This window comes from Engystomops pustulosus, chromosome 8, assembly GCF_040894005.1.
Source record: "Engystomops pustulosus chromosome 8, aEngPut4.maternal, whole genome shotgun sequence".
In the NCBI taxonomy this organism is placed as follows: domain Eukaryota; kingdom Metazoa; phylum Chordata; class Amphibia; order Anura; family Leptodactylidae; genus Engystomops; species Engystomops pustulosus.
In genome coordinates, this window is record NC_092418.1 from 24,267,812 (window position 1) to 24,283,884 (window position 16,073).

General features: G+C 46.8%; 1 protein-coding gene across 4 annotated transcripts in view; it reads left to right on the forward strand.

The window, feature by feature from the left end:
* The window catches only part of TTYH3 (tweety family member 3), a 64,027-nt gene that overhangs the window by 9,272 nt on the left and 38,682 nt on the right, over positions 1–16,073 (forward strand). For all 4 annotated transcript variants that reach the window (XM_072120322.1, XM_072120325.1, XM_072120326.1 and 1 more), the window contains exon 2: positions 10,208–10,377. In XM_072120322.1, coding sequence (XP_071976423.1) covers positions 10,208–10,377 — 170 coding nt within the window. The remainder of the gene's footprint in view (positions 1–10,207; positions 10,378–16,073) is intronic.

A 16,073-nucleotide genomic window follows, 5' to 3' on the forward strand; every position in this document is an offset into this window, starting at 1 on the left:
TACATCGGCTTCGGTTGTAATCTGTGGCCTTGGTGACGCACATCTCTGGATTAGATTCCCGGCTTTGAATAAACAACATAGATGGATAGGCGGGTCAGACTACATAGGCTTTGGTTGTAGTCTGTGGCTATGGTGACACACATCTCTTGATTAGATTTCCGGGTTTGAATAGAACACAGACATGGATGGGCAGGTCAGACTACATAGGCTTCAGTTGTAGTCTGTGACCATGGGGACACATGATTAGATTCCCATGTTTGAATTTTAACAATGTGCCAATTAACACAGAGAGAGGCGGGTCAGATTACATAGGTTTCAGTTGTAGTCTGTGCCTATGGTGACTCACATCTCTCTATTAGTTACCCGGGATTGAATAGATCACAGACACGGATAGGCGGGTCAGACTACATCTGCTTCGGCTGTAGTCTGTGGCTATGGTAACGTACATCTCTGGATTAGATTCCCTGGATTGAATATACCATAGACATGGATAGGCGGGTCAGACTACATCTCTGGATCAGATTCCTAGGATTGAATTCTAGCAGCGTGCCAAAAAGCACAGACACGGATAGTCAGACTACATAGACTTCAGTTGTATTCTGTTACTGTGGCGACACACTTCTCTGGTGTGGAGCTATAGATTCTGGTGTCTGCATTCTTGGTGTACCAATGAGCATGAAATAGATTTTATTTAACTCTACGGTTTCCCCCACTTCATTTAACCATTGCATTTCAGCTCCGGTCAGATTGTGCTTCAGGTTTCGGCACAGATTAGACGCAGGTACTGTAGAACCGACTATGGGCACACGGGACTCACTCTGTACCTTTTGACAACCTGGACTATGGGATTATGTGCAGCGTTGGATGCTTGGGACCTAGCGCTCCGTTGGACCTTCCTTTGGTGTGTAGCCCCACATTCGTGCAGTAATAATAATAATTGCGCGCTGCAGGCTCGGAGCGGTGACGTCACCCTCAGCGTTGCGTTTGCATCGCCTCCAGGCGCGGGGAGCAGATCGTGGGAGGGGAGGCGGCAGCAGCTTCCTCGCCCGCCGGTGCTATACATCCTCCTGTCTCCTGACAGTAATAATGAGATTTATTAGACGGCCGCGCTCGTGTTTTTGTGTTTGTCGTTGGCTCCGCTCTCTACACGGAGTAATAGAAATTTAATCGAAATTGTCATTTTACAACTTGTTAAATGAAGCTTGCCGTGTGTGTCCCCTCCTCTCCGTAATTGAATGCATGTTTGACATTTAGTCCCTTTTATATATTCAGGCTCGTCCTAGTGGAAGTGACCTTTTCTTTCCAAATTACGGATCATCAGAACGCGCGGCGGCGTTTCTGCACGGCACGAGGCGCTCTTCCGGTTTTTACTTTTTTAGTTAATTATAGGAGGAGGAATTTTCTGAAAATTTTGGTATCGGTTAAAGGTGCCAAAAAAGTATATAAGACTAGGCCGCAGTACCACACAGATCCTGGACACTGGTGTGGCGCTGTATGGTGGGCATGATTTTTTTTTTTTTAATAAGTTTCCTTCTGTCCTGTGTTGGGGTCTGACTGCCGGGACTCCGACTTATAACGAGAAACGGTGTCCCGTTCTCGCTAATTGATGGAGTAGATTGCACATTGCTACATTCAGTAACGAGAGTAATTGGCAAGAGCGGCGTGTGAGTGTATGAACAACACTCCCATAATATTGAAAGGAGGGGGCAGTATGTGCACTCGACTTGCTGCTCAACCAGTCGAGAGTTACCCCATTCTCGTGACAGGTGGTGGTCCCAGAAAACCGATAAGAGCCTGGATAGGAGAGAACCATCAATTATAGTATTACCCCCAACACAAGACAGAGAGAAACTTTTTTTTTTTATAAAAACATGTCTGCCATACAGCGCCACACCAGATTGCAAGGGGTCTGCGCACCCACATTCGAGTGATAGCTGGGATTTAAGTGCCCCTGAGCTGGAGGCATAGTGGAAGGGGGTGAAAAGATAGAAAACAATCCTAGACCCTGTTTCCTCTGCCCTAAGGAATTGGGGAGTCGGGGTTGGCATGTTACAGATTTGTAGATCTGCGCCGAAGGTTATGCGTTGTCCAGTTTTTGTTTATAAGAGGAAATTGGGGGTTTTGCAATCCCATCCCGAAACCATTACAGTCTCTAAAACCGAGCCATGTGGGAAGGTGCTGTAACTGGTACAGTAATGAGAAGCAGCATTTGTGCCTTTACAAGGGTTAACGTAGATTTCATCATATGTGAAAAAGTTGCCGCTGGCTACATTTTTCAACTTTTTTTTGACCCTGGAATCTTAATGGTTTTAGTTATGTGGATTGTTCTGGTTGTCCTGAGACTTCCTGCTGTGAGAGAGGCAGAAGGAGCTGCATCCCCCAAGTATAGACACAACTTTCACCCTGGTCTGGATACATCCCTCGAGTTTATGGGAAGATCTGCAGATTGTGGACAAAATCAGTTGCATGCATGCATACATACATACATACATACATACATGTCATGGAGAAGCAACTTTCTTAGTGTTCAGTTCTTCTTGAGCTGGTGGAGACTAGTTACTATGATGTCTCTTGTAGATAACATAACTACTGCTACCTCTCCAGCTAGTTCCTTCTAATAAGTGACAGCATAATTGGGAGGAGCAGTACTTGTACTAGGTGGTGAGATACAACACTTACTACCAGCTGCAGCAGCCTCTGTGTCCCTCTCCCCACTCCATAGACTTTTAGGATTCTTTAGTAAGAATTCTGGAAAGTGTGAACTTTGTTTAATCAGGAAGAGGGTTTAATATATTAAAGATTTGTTGTATTCACTTGTCGGTGAAGTTTGTTGAAAAGTTTGAGGCTCTCCGCAGCAGTCCCCCAGCAGTCCTGTGCTTTGTATCTATTGATGTAACATGGAGGATGATGTTTGTAACCCCTTTTTATCTCTGGGAGATGTTAGATGGATGTGAATCAATAGTCCTCATAGCGTTCTGTACTGAACTGCATGCCCGCTCCTGTGCCCACTCCTGTGCCCGCTGGCAGCTCTCGGGATGCCAGAGAATTGACTGAATAATTTTGTGCCGCCTGCAGTCTGATGATCGATGCTGTAGTGATCCATCTCTGTGCTATTTTAGGAGGATGGTAGCAGCGATCTGGGAACTAGTGTACCAGCTTCGGGGTGCCACCACCCTGGGCATGGTCCAGCAGATGCGGATTGGCACGGAACGGTGAGAGTTGTAGTAGAAGCATCAGATGATGATATGTAGATTTGATAGAGCAGAGACTGCACCTTGTGGCTTTATAGCGGAGACTTGTAGTTCTGCCACAGCCATGGGGGGCACAGTCCTGGCATAGGATGGCAATCTGTAACTGTGCCAGGTATGCCTTGTGATCCTACAGACTTCTGTAAGAGACACTACATTGTGTATGTTGTGTTAGCTCTGACCTCCTGATATGTCGTGTTTGCCGACAGGAGCGTGGAGTGCGCCACAAGGACGCGGGCAAATAGTGACTCACTGGGTAAACATGGCACCGGCTGTCACTGAACCTACAGCATTGTACCAGGACGGGGCTGGAGTTCTGCTTGTTACCTGCGTTATACGTCAAGAAGGAGAGGCTTTTGTTGAAGGTGACAGATTTCACACGCAGTTGGGCTTAAAGGGGTCTCTTTTGTTGATAGCCTATCCTTAAAGGGGTTGTCCCAAGTCAGACCCCTACCAATGAGATTACGATTAGGAGCTGTGGGAGCAGTGCGACCGGACGGAGATGGCCAATTCTAACTCCGACTGTAGGGTAACCTCAGGAGATGGTGCCAAACCCAGGACCCCCACTGATCAACTATTTATGACCCATCCTGTGATCCCTGGTGGTTTAGGAGCCTCCAAAACCTTCTGGGCTCCAAGGCTTCTCTCTAGATATTGGTGGGAGTGCGATCACGCTTGATAGACGGTTGTGCTGATGTCTTCTTCCACTGCCACCGAGTGACCAGAGCAGAAGCCTGGACCATGACTTGAGCCGTCACTGGAAAGCAACAAAGGACATGAGCCGGTGGTTGGTCCTGGCTGCTCTTTTCAGTCTCCTAATCCGTCCGTTTCCTGTTCACGGTTGGGTGGGAAAGTCATGGGCTCTGGATTCACAGGCTCCTCTTTCCCGCATTGTCTGAGAGCATTTCTTTGGACTTGCATCATCAGAAGACTTTCAGAATCTGAGTCATTAATTCGGCTTCTTTGTATTTCCCCCTCACCCCTTCTATAAGGAATAAAAGGCGCAGGCCCCGGCCTCAGGTTACTGAGGTAAAGGCTAATTAGAGGAGGGGGAATGACAACATAGAGGAAGGCTTGTTCTGGAGGGGGGGGGGGGGAGCTGATAATGAGGCCACTGGCCACTTCTCCAGGGGACATGCCGGCTCCTAGGTAATCATTACCCTATAACCTGTCCGGTCTTGTCATCTTGCCCATATCAACGGATAACATTTGAGTTGTATTCCCATCTTGTATCCTGCTGAGAACTGAACTCCCAGTGGACCTTAGATGAGGATGATACTCTACTAGATGTAGACCACCAGTGGTCTTGAGAGGGGAACACTACTCTAGCACATGTAGACCATTTCAGGCCCACTAGTGGTTTACATGTGCTACAGTGGTGTACCCATCTCAGGACCACTGGTGGTCTACATGTGCTACAGTGGTGTACCCATCTCAGGACCACTGGAGGTCTACATGTGCTACAGTGGTGTACCCATCTCAGGACCACTGGTGGTCTACATGTGCTACAGTGGTGTACCCATCTTGGTACCACTGGAGGTCTACATGTGCTACAGTGGTGTACCCATCTCAGGACCACTGGAGGTCTACATGTGCTACAGTGGTGTTTCCATCTAAGGACCACTGGTGGTCTACATGTGCTAGAGTGGTGTACCCATCTCAGAGTGGTGTTCCAATAGTGGTCCTATCACATGTAGCCCATCAGTGGAGCAGATGACTTTTAAATGTGTATATGGCCTTTCGGAAACTCTTCAGCCACATCCACCCTGATTTTGGAAGAAAGAAGATTTGGAAGAAGCTCGTTTCCCTCTTACATTTGGTCCAACTTGCATGTGGACATCTTGCTGTCATGTGACCCTGTTGTGAATATAACCCCTGCCCACATTTGACAATTTACACTGGTATCAGGCGATAAATGGGTCATGTACATTAATTGCACCCTTACGGCACAATATATAGTGAGGCCAAATTAAGAATATTCTGGAAATTCCTAAGAACAATGTGGGATTTATGTTACCGTTTCTCCCTCTTTCTGCGGGGCTGGAATTGGAAGGACGCAGCCGTGTACAGAAATAGCCGCGTTCTCGTGTATTGCGCTGCTTCTGCAGGATTGTGAATAGGATGTGATTTGCTGGATCGGTGGTGCTCGCCCGCTATACTGATGACATCCCGCGCCTAATTCCTGCCATTGTCTGCACTTGGCACATTCCCTCATTTTTATCCTATCGCAGATTACGGCTTCCTATTGAATTTATAGAAGCGTAGCGGAAAAATAAATGGAAAATTACACCCATCTAAAGCCGCTCTTAAAGGGGTCGTGCCGGCGTAGGCTACCCATATACATGGATGTCCCGAATCGTCCAGTCCCATCTAAATTGTTGGGTATGATTGATGCTCATCCAATATGATCACTGATTAGCCAAGTAAGAGAATTGTAACAAGTGTTCAGTTTTTCTGCAGCACCCCCGCAGGTGAAAGGAAGCATTGCACAGGTCTAATTTAAGGTGTTAAATAGAGATGAGCGAGCACTAAAATGCTCGGGTGCTCGTTACTCGAGCCGAACATTTCCAGATGCTCGAGTGCTCGTTTCGAGTAACGAGCCCCATTGAAGTCAATGGGAGACCCGAGCATTTTTCAAAGGGACCATGGTTCGGGAATAAAATGTGTTATTTAATTGAAAAACAATGTCTTCTGATAATTTGCAAACATCTGCGATCTATTCTTCACTGTTCCGCGCGTATATTATCTCCCGACAAGTTAGCAGATGTAAAGAACAGTGAAGAATAGAATAAAAACAGTGAACACAGTGAACACAGTGACCACAGGATCATTTAAGATAAAAACACAGTGCAGAACACAGTGCAGAATAGATTACAGATGTTCGGCACATCTGCTTACTTGTCGGGAGATACGCGCGGAACGGCGCGAACAAAATAGCATGTGAAGAACAATATATATGTGTGTGAAGAACACATTGCAGATGTTTAAATACATCTGCAATGTGTTCTTCACACATATATATTGTTCTTCACATGCTATTTTGTTCGCGCCGTTCCGCGCGTATCTCCCGACAAGTAAGCAGATGTGCCGAACATCTGTAATCTATTCTGCACTGTGTTCTGCACTGTGTTTTTATCTTAAATGATCCTGTGTTCACTGTTTTTATTCTATTCTTCATTGTTCTTCACTGTGTTTTTTTTTAATTAAATGCTCGATCTCGAGCAGGGGAAATACTCGTCCGAGCAACGAGCCGTCTCGAGTACCCTAATGCTCGACCGAGCATCAAGCTCGGACGAGCATGTTCGCTCATCTCTAGTGTTAAACCAATAAACTACCAGCCCCCTCGGGTAGAGAATGAAATTTCCTTTCTAGAAATCCCTCTTTTATAAGAAATCCCAAATAATCTCTCCCCCCCCCCCCCCCCAATCATTCAAATATGAATATTTTTTTCCTCCCTTTCACATATGATGAGTCAATTTTAGTGGTTGCAGAGTAGTGTCACTTCATGTTTGGTTCTATAGCACCTAAACATGCTTTGTGTGTCATATTAAAGAGAAGAATCTATTTTTTTAGTTCCCATCCTCATTAGGTTCTGTGAGCTACAGAACTGGACCTACGAGGAGTTAAAAAATAGGCAGGAAGCGAATCTTTATCTGTAGCTCCCATTTCTAACTATGTGTCTTTTACCTGTCTGAACATCTCTGGTTCTGTAGATCAGGAGGCCATAAGTCTGAAGAGGAGATCCTTATCTTTAAAATGACACCAGCACCATGATTGTAGGTGCCATCTTTGGTTCTATAGAACCTACAGTCATGCTGCTGGTGTCATATTAAAGATAAGGATCTCCTCTTCAGACTTGTGGCTTTGTGATCTACAGAACCAGAGATGTTCAGACAGATAAAAGACACATAGTTGGAAATGCGAGCTACAGATTTGGTTCCTGCCTATTTTTTTAACTGAGCATATGCCCAGTTCTGTAGCTCACAGAACCGTATGATGATGGGATCTAAAAAATGAGATTCTTCTCTTTAATATGACACACAAGGCATGTTTTTAGGCGCTATAGAACCAAAGATAGGGGCTTCTGAAGTGACACATGGAATGAGAAGAGTCATATTTGCCAGATTTTGGAAGAGATTTTTTTTTATAAATAAACGGGTGACACTTCTCATGAAAAGCATTCTGGAAAGGATATTTCACCCCCCACCGGAGGGGGCTGTTAGTTTAGTGGGGTAAATCCTGGTGACAGGTTTCCTTTTAAGTTAAAGGGAACCTACCACCCCGATTCTACCTATAAAGGTAGAAGGGGTGGTAGGTGGATGAATGGGACGTGAGGATAGCCCTTTTTGGGCTAATCCTCACGTCCCGGCTATCTTTATATAAAGTTTATTGCGGGCATATGCAAATTTATTTATGCGGCTACTGGGGCGTGGAGTAGCCGGACATGAGGCTACTAGTCGCGGCTACTCCACGCCCCAGTAGCCACGTTACTCCGCCTACCATTTAATCTTCAGCGCGCAGCTCTTCATAGCTGCGCGCCCTCGTCTGAGTCCCCTGCGTTCTGCGCATGCGCAGAACCCTGGCCTTTGGCTGCGCAGCCGCGGCTCCGGGGCCAGAGCTACTGCGCATGCGCAGTAGGCCGCAGATGCCGGGGGACTCGGACGAGGGCGCGCAGCATATGCCCGCAATAAACTTTATAAAAAGATAGCCGGGACGTGAGGATTAGCCCAAAAAGGGCTATCCTCACGTCCCATTCATCCACCTACCACCCCTTCTACCTTTATAGGTAGAATCGGGGTGGTAGGTTCCCTTTAATAATCAGATCATTTTTGTAGTTGCTCTGCACTTGTCGGGTTCCCAAAAAAGAGACCCACTGGTAACATTGGAAGGGGTGTAACTACTTCCTCTGCGCCTTGTGGTACCCCTTAGATTTCTATAAATTTTTGGCATATGATCGGTCAAATGGTTCACTGCAACAACTCTCGGCAATCTTGTCGGACGCGGTGTCCTGTCAGCTGTTAATATTCTTCATGAGAAATGTGCGGCTGTGGTGCCCGCTTCGCCCCAGCGCTGGCAGAGTCTTTCCCAGACACTTTGATTAGGTGCCAACTTCCCAAACTGAACTCTGCTTAATGAGGGTTTATCCCATATGGACCGGCCTCGCAAAGCAGCACATTCCAAAGAGAAAAGTTCTGAGGAAGTGTCTGGATCTGTTCCAGCTTTGGATCTTATGATGGACACTATAGAAGAAGTTCCCCCGGTCTTCCATGAGACTAGAATTTGGATTGGCGCCCCACAACGTAATCCCCCGGGGGATGATGTAAGGTGTTTTATTCATGGTCCGGTTCACTGCCAAGACCCACACGCTGCTAAGAGGTGCCAGGACTCTGTAATTCAAGACCTTACACAGCGTGTCAGCGGGCGAATGAATGGAAGAGGCCGTTCTCCTTCCGCAATGTAACGGGGTTAATGTAATGATGTAATTACGGAGCGCGGGCTTCCCTGCCGTGACCTCACAGGACTTTGTATACAATGACATCACCCCGGATCCTGCCCGGCAGCTGCATGGACCTTGTAGTACCACACGTTGTCTATGTACTGACCCCAGAACCACAGCCGCTTCTACAACAATGTGTTTTAACCTAAATATGGATGAAGATTGGTATTGTGGGACAACCCCTTTAAGGAGGTGTATTGTTTCAGGGAAAAGGAGAAAGTCACTGGATACGTGTAATTGTCTCTGAATTGGGGGAGGGGGCGTCACGCAGTCTCTGTATTTGGGGGGGGAGGGGGCGTCGCGAAGTCTCTATGTGGGGGGGGGAGGGGGCGTCACATGGCCTCTGTATAGGGAGCAATATATGGTGCAATATATGGGGCACATTTACTAAAGGTCCGCGGACCGCAATTTCGTCTGGTTTCCCGGATATTTCCATTTTGCGCCGAATTGCCCTGGGTTTTTGGTGCACTCGATCGATTTGTGGCTCTTCGGCGCTGGCCTGCATGCGACACAAATTAGGGGGGGGGCGTGGCCTTCGGACAAACCGTGGAATTTAAAAACTAAATTGTGTCGCAAGACACACACTCATATGCACCGGGAAGAAGAAGGTGAACTCTGCTCCGAATCCTCGTCGGACAACGCACTGCGGGATCGCGACAGGACTGGGAAAGTAAATCTGCCCCAATTTGTGGTTATTTGTAGATGCCAGAACAAGACATTCAGGAAGGGGGCACCATCCAGTATGACAAAACTTTAGGGGTCTCCTCTCTGGTGTATCCTCCACCCCTCGCTCTCGGTGTGTAGATACTTGTGAGCCCTTCTAGCTCCTTCCAGGTTTACACGAGGTCTCGTAGGGTGTACATTTTAGCTTCATCAGATGTGGCCGGTTATACCACGTGTGGCGCATACATAGGGTCACACGACAGAGGGTGCAGGTGTTTGTGGAAGGCTAAGGGCCTGCTGATTGCTGCGGGGTTAGGCGAGTAATTGCACATGAATTTCAATGGGGGAAAAAAATTTGCAGTGTGAACATTAATTTTTTTAACCCTTTGGTGTGGGGTGTGTTGGGCTCCTGGTGTTATGTAACCTGTCAGGTCTCTGGATGTGGGTGCGGTGGGGGTGACAGCGAGGGCTCAGTAATGAGCCGGTGACTCAGTGTCTTTTGGCACGTTCTAATCTTTTCGTGTTACGATGTATCGGTACGTGGGAGTTCCCCCCGCACGTCGCCTACGGGAAGCGTTAAAGGTGTTCTCATCCCCTACGCTTTTAGCAAATGATGAATGTAGATAATACCATCCCCCCCACCTCTCCATAGACCCCACTCACCGACTCTGACTTAACTCTCTCTTGTCTGGATTGTAGGAGCAGTGGGGAGGGGGGTGCAGGGGGGTTCCTACATAGTATGAGCTGCTGTTACATACGATGTGCGCTGTCTAATGTCCGCGCCTTGTGTCTCTTGCAGTCTCTGATGCTCCTGAGCTGTGTGGCCCTCGCCTGTCTCGCTCTGGATCTTCTCTTCCTGCTCTTCTATTCCTTCTGGTTCTGCTGCCGCCACCGTAAGACCGAGGAGAACACGAATGCGGATTGTTGCTGCACCGCCTGGTGTGTGATCGTCGCAACCCTCGTGTGCAGGTGAGGACACCGCCGGGGGTCTTTACTTTTTGCTTTGTGCATATAAATAAAGTTTTGCTTTTTTTGTATTGTTGTTTAAAGGGAACCTGTCATCAGAAATTGGCCCAACAAACCACTAGCAGTATGTTGTCAAGCAGCGGAGCAGCTTCCAGGTGATGTTTCTTTCATGGCCTGGTGCGGTGACACCATCCAGAAAATCAACTTTGAAGTTAGATGTAAAATGGTTTTATGAAGTCAAGGAGGCGGAGAGTTTAACACTGAAGTCCAGCTCTCCCTGCCTTATAAGGCCCCCTTCATTGTAATTGATGGTCCGGCATCCAGAGACATCATTGATCAGATCTCCTGAAGTCTGGCGGAAAATGTCAATCATCTGTTCGGAGGTGTTCAGAGGCCGGGAGAGCTTGACTTCCGTGTTAAACTCTCTGACTTTATATATCTTATTGCAAAGTAGATTTTCTGGATGATGCCATCAAGCTGGGTCATGAAAGAAACCTGATCTAGAAGTCTTTCTACTGCTTGACAACATACTGGTAATAGTTTATTAGGCCAATTTCTCATGACAGGTTCCCTTTAAGGTAAAAAGGGCCGTAAATCAATCAACATTTATCCCACAAAACTACTAGTAGGGGACGAAATGTCCTTTCTAGAATTCTTTCTTTTACATGAAAATTCACCTGTTTTACCTATTAACCCCCCCCCCCCCCCTTTCTTTCTAGGGAATTCTAGAAAGGACTTTTTCATACCCTACCTGAAGAGGATTGTAGTTTAATTGGGAATAACCTGAGGACAGGTTCCCTTTACCAATGATGGAACAAAAGGTGTCTCCTATAGTATGATAAGGGGGTGCTTTATGCCCAAACTGAGCTCCACTCACTTCTGAGACTCAAAGGAGAAATTGAGGTGGATGAAGCCCTGGTCATATCCATTCTATTACATATGGGACACTTTAAGGAACCGATCCTGTGTCTTTATAGTACAACCCCTTTAAGAAGATACTTAAAGAGAACCCGTCATGCAAAATAACCCCCTAAACTAAATATATTTTCATAAACTGCCATTAGAGAGCATTGTCTCTATCCCTTCATTGTCTCTCTACATGCCTGTAAACCTAAGCAATGAGGTCCTAAAGCTGTATGCAAATGACCTGTGAAATGTCCAATGAAGCATTAGCATATTCAAGCTGTCCACTCTATTCATGAGTGGGAGGTACAGCCACACCCCCAGTGCATGACTGACAGCCTGTATAATGATGTGAGGCTGTATAATGATGTGCTTCCTGGTGCTGGTGGCCCCGCCCCCTGCAGCCTGTGTGTGTATAGGAGAGATACAGCAGCTCCAGGCAGCCATGTTACAGCAGAACATGTCAGATTCATGTGTAGCTGATGTCTGTGTATTAGGAGGATGCAGCATGTCATCAGATGCAGCACACACACTAGCCATGCTTTACTATACATTACACACAGACATGAGCAGGGGGAGGAGAGGGGAGGGGTAACAGGGGTGACATCACTGCCTCTGACCATGTGACCAGCCTCATTTACATGATAAAGAATAGATGATTTTACAATGATTAATGTATGAAATGACTAGATATAGGCTGGGATGGGATCCTTGTGAGCTGCTCCAACAGGTAGTAGTGACAGGACAAGTGACACAGACCTGATGACAGGTGTCCTTTAAATCTTTAATTCTTCTCACTAGCACAGTGCTGGGGGGATGCGCTCCGTCCTCTGGGAGGGAGCGCTGTCCTGATCCAGTAATATCCTCTGGCCCGGAGACAGAACCAGCACTCTCATCCTTGTAGACCAGCGCTCACGGGGGATGGAACCAGCCCACTACAGGCGGCTACAGTCCCAGAATAGAACATTTCCTCAGATACTGAAGTGCGAGGGCAGAATTCATTATCACTTCTGAGATATTTCTAAGAACCCGAGAGAAGAGAAAAATCCGGGACCCTTTGTGTGCCGGTCCTCTGTTATTCCGCTTGGAGGAAAGGTCACCCCTCCACGTACAATCGCTGGTCACCCCTCCACGTACAAACCCTATAGCCGAAGGTAGTGAGTGCAAAATGTAGGTGCGTTTGCATATTTGGATTACAGCCCACATAGCCACACCCCTTTCCTAAGGCCACTCCCATTTTCCCATTTCTAGTTATAAACATGTCTGAATTTGTGGCAAAAAACTGCCTAACCTATTGATACGCCTGATTTTGGGTACAAAGCCAAGTGGCACCCTCAGGCTTTTTGTTCTGTTTGGCCAAAATTTCCGGGGGTTTACTGTGGGGGGTCTAACCAGCGCCCCTGCTGTTTAGCAGGTTAAAGAAAGAGTTTTGCCGTGGTTCAGCGCCTTACATTGTATAGTGGTTGTACTTGGTATTGCAGTTCTGAATCAAAGAAATTTCTCAATAGACCCTATTTAAGGGTGGAAGTCCTGGAGGGTCACGTGTCCTGATTCAGCCAAAGAATGACAAGGCGACAAAATAGGAAGTGTTGTCCCGGGTGTGCGGAGGTCAAGCAGTGACCCCAGAAACTCCAAAGTAAAACCCAAACTACTAGGTACCTATACATTCTGGAAAGCCCCTTTAAGCAGCCGGAACACATTAGATTTGTATTTGTAGAACCCTCCAATATCCTTCGGAGCGGGTGATGGTGACATCGCAACCCTCCTCTGATGGTGAATGAGCGTCTCTCCCGGCTGAGGATGCAGGTGTCTTTAGGTGGGACGTCCTGATATATAGTAATACAGAACCTTATAGGGCTCCTATACATAAAGTCCTCTATATCATTGGCACTGTGTGAATGCATAGTCAGCTCTTGGACCGGTGGCACCGCCAGACTCCGCACCCTTCCCTTTTTTTTTTCTAAGAAAGAGAGAAGTAGTAGATAAATAGATGATAAATATGTTTTTTAACCCATTACACAACCTCCTCATCTGTTCTGCTGCCCCGGCTTTGTGCCCTGTATAGCATGGGTCATGGGGCCGTCCTGGCGATTGAACATTTTCCTATAATTACGGAGCGGGACATTTGTCAGCGGATGCGGTCGTTGAGTTCTCCTGTAATAGTTGTTTCTGGTCTCGAGAGCCCGGGCCGTGTATCTGGAGGGTCTGTGACACTAATAGGGCGCCCGCCATGTATCTTGCCCACCAGACTGGTGTTAATGGATTTCATTTTGTATGGGTGGGGGGTCCTCTTTGTCGTTCCTTGTCGTCCGGCTTCTGATACATAAATCAGTTACAATAACGCTGTGTAGGATCCTACTCCTTAGTCCTCCCAACCTTCTCATACAAGTGGTGGGTGGAGGATTATCTGCTGTGACATTACAGAATGAACGGGATGAAATCCTATATGAAGTGGAGCTGAGACACACAGGGAACATGGCAGGTAATGGGGGGCTTGCTTGAATGTTGGACCCACCCAGCCAAGTCATTATATGGATGACTTATCCTTTGGTGTGTGTATGTTACATACTGTTAAAGGGAACCTGTCAACACCATTTTCACAAATACAGCCAGTGACCGGTTCCCATAGAGCCTTATTAACTAAATGATATTCTTCTTTTAGCTAAAACCTATTTCCCTCACATCCCCATAAAATCAACTTTGTTATCTTACTTGGCATACAGCCAGATCTAGCAAGCGTGTGAGGGGGCATTTCCTACCAGCAGAGTCCAGCAGCTCCTTCCTATTCCTCCTCCTTCAGCATGTCATGTGACTAGGGTGATGTCATCTAAGGTCCTACCCCATGTATGTATCTGATCACTTGAAATCACAGCAGCTTCCATGGACTTCTGCTCCTCCCCATCTTCCATGGGGACATGCTGTAATAATAATAATTCTTTATATAGCGCACACAAATTATGCAGCGCTGCACAAAGCATGTCAAATTGTGGTTTCATGTGATCAGCTACATACATGGGGTATACATGTTAGTTTGTAAAGGATCTTAGATGACATCACCCTAGTCACATGACATACTGAATAGTGAGGAGGCGGCATGGGGAGTAGCTGCTGGACTCTGCTGGCAGGACATACCTCCTCCCACTCCCGCTAGATATTGCTGTATGCCAGGTAAGATAACAAAGTGGATTTTATTGGGATGTGAAGGAAAATATTTTTAGCTAAAGGAAGTATGTCATTTAGGTTTTCATAGAACCATATTAACTATCACTAGCTGTATTTGTGAAAAAGGTGATGACCGGTTCTCTTTCAGTGCCCATAAACCTGATATAGCACCTAGCTATTCCTTTGTACACATGCATGCTTGGCCACTTTTCTTTTCTTTTTCTTTTTTTTTTTTTTATATTTACTTCATATACCCCTAAGGCAGACATGGCAGCAGGTAGGTAGGTGGTTGTCTCTGTTGAAGTCTACAGCCACATACAGACATGTAGTATATACTATAAGTATGTGCACCCCAGAAAGATGCTATAATACCGTATAATATATACTGTATAATACTCCTCAGTACATGCAGCAACTCAGACACCATCTCATACTACAGACTTGTGGCCGGCCACGCTGCAGAGCGTTACTCCCATCAGTCTGCGGCTGCCTGCATGATGGGGGTTGTAGTATTGCTGCAGCTGGAGAGACAGATGTACATTTTGTGTTTCGGTTCATTCCCATCAATGTTTCGTTTCCTCTTTTGAAATAGTTTTGTAGCCTCTGTTATGGACAGTATTTAGTCTGGGAGACGGCAGATGCCTCGATGGGCCATTAATATGGTCAGCTCATTAGCTGTCATAGGATTGCTCTGACCATTGCTTGGCCAGAAGATGTGACCAGAACCAGAACACTTCTGACAGCTGAGGGTTTGTAACTGTAGCATTAGGTCTAGAAAAGGGATTTTGCACTCCCATCCGTAAGATCTAATCTGCAGTACTTCAGACCCACCACTGTACAGGGGGTGGCGCTGTCTGCCTCTGACTCTTTCCTACATACAGTTGTGGTGCTGGAAGAAACTGATCCGTTGGGTCCCTGGGATCGAAAATCCCCTTTAACTCTTTGAATACTACACCACTAGTGATTACAGTTTGCTTCAATGTATCAGCGTAGAGGAAATTCTCTGCAATTGAGAAGTATCGTGCGCCCCCCACAGACCCTACAATCATGTGGTTGGAATGTCGCCCCCATAATATTGGGCAATGCCAATCTAGAAGTAACGGCGCCTCCTGCCGGAATCTCCTGTGTGGCAGTAATCCTCCGGGGGGCTGAGGATGCAGTCAGCCATTCATGGAGCGCGTCCTCCTCCTCATCGCGGCTCCTGTCCTGCGGCTCTCCTCTGCACACGTCCCGCTCGCTCCGGATCTAGGTCAGCTGCGGGGGGTTAGTATTATCATCTTCATATCCTGCACTTTGACAGGAGCGGGATGCTGGCCGGGGTTACACAGCTGCTGGGGAGTGGACCGGCTCTATGTACGACCTCCAGACTGCCCAGCCATGTCCTGGTTCTGATATGTCCTGGTTCAGATGAACATGGGAAAGTCTTGGACCTCCCGGATCCCTTTTACAGGGGTTTCCCAGATTAGGAAAACATCAGTGTTGTTTTTTTTTTTTTTTCTAATTTTCTCCAAAAAATGTCGCCACCCAAATCTGTTGCTTGTGCCTGGTATTGCAGCTGCATTTAATATTACAGGCAGTCCCCGGGTTATGTGCAGGATAGGTTCTGTACGGAAGTTGAATTTGTATGTAAGTCG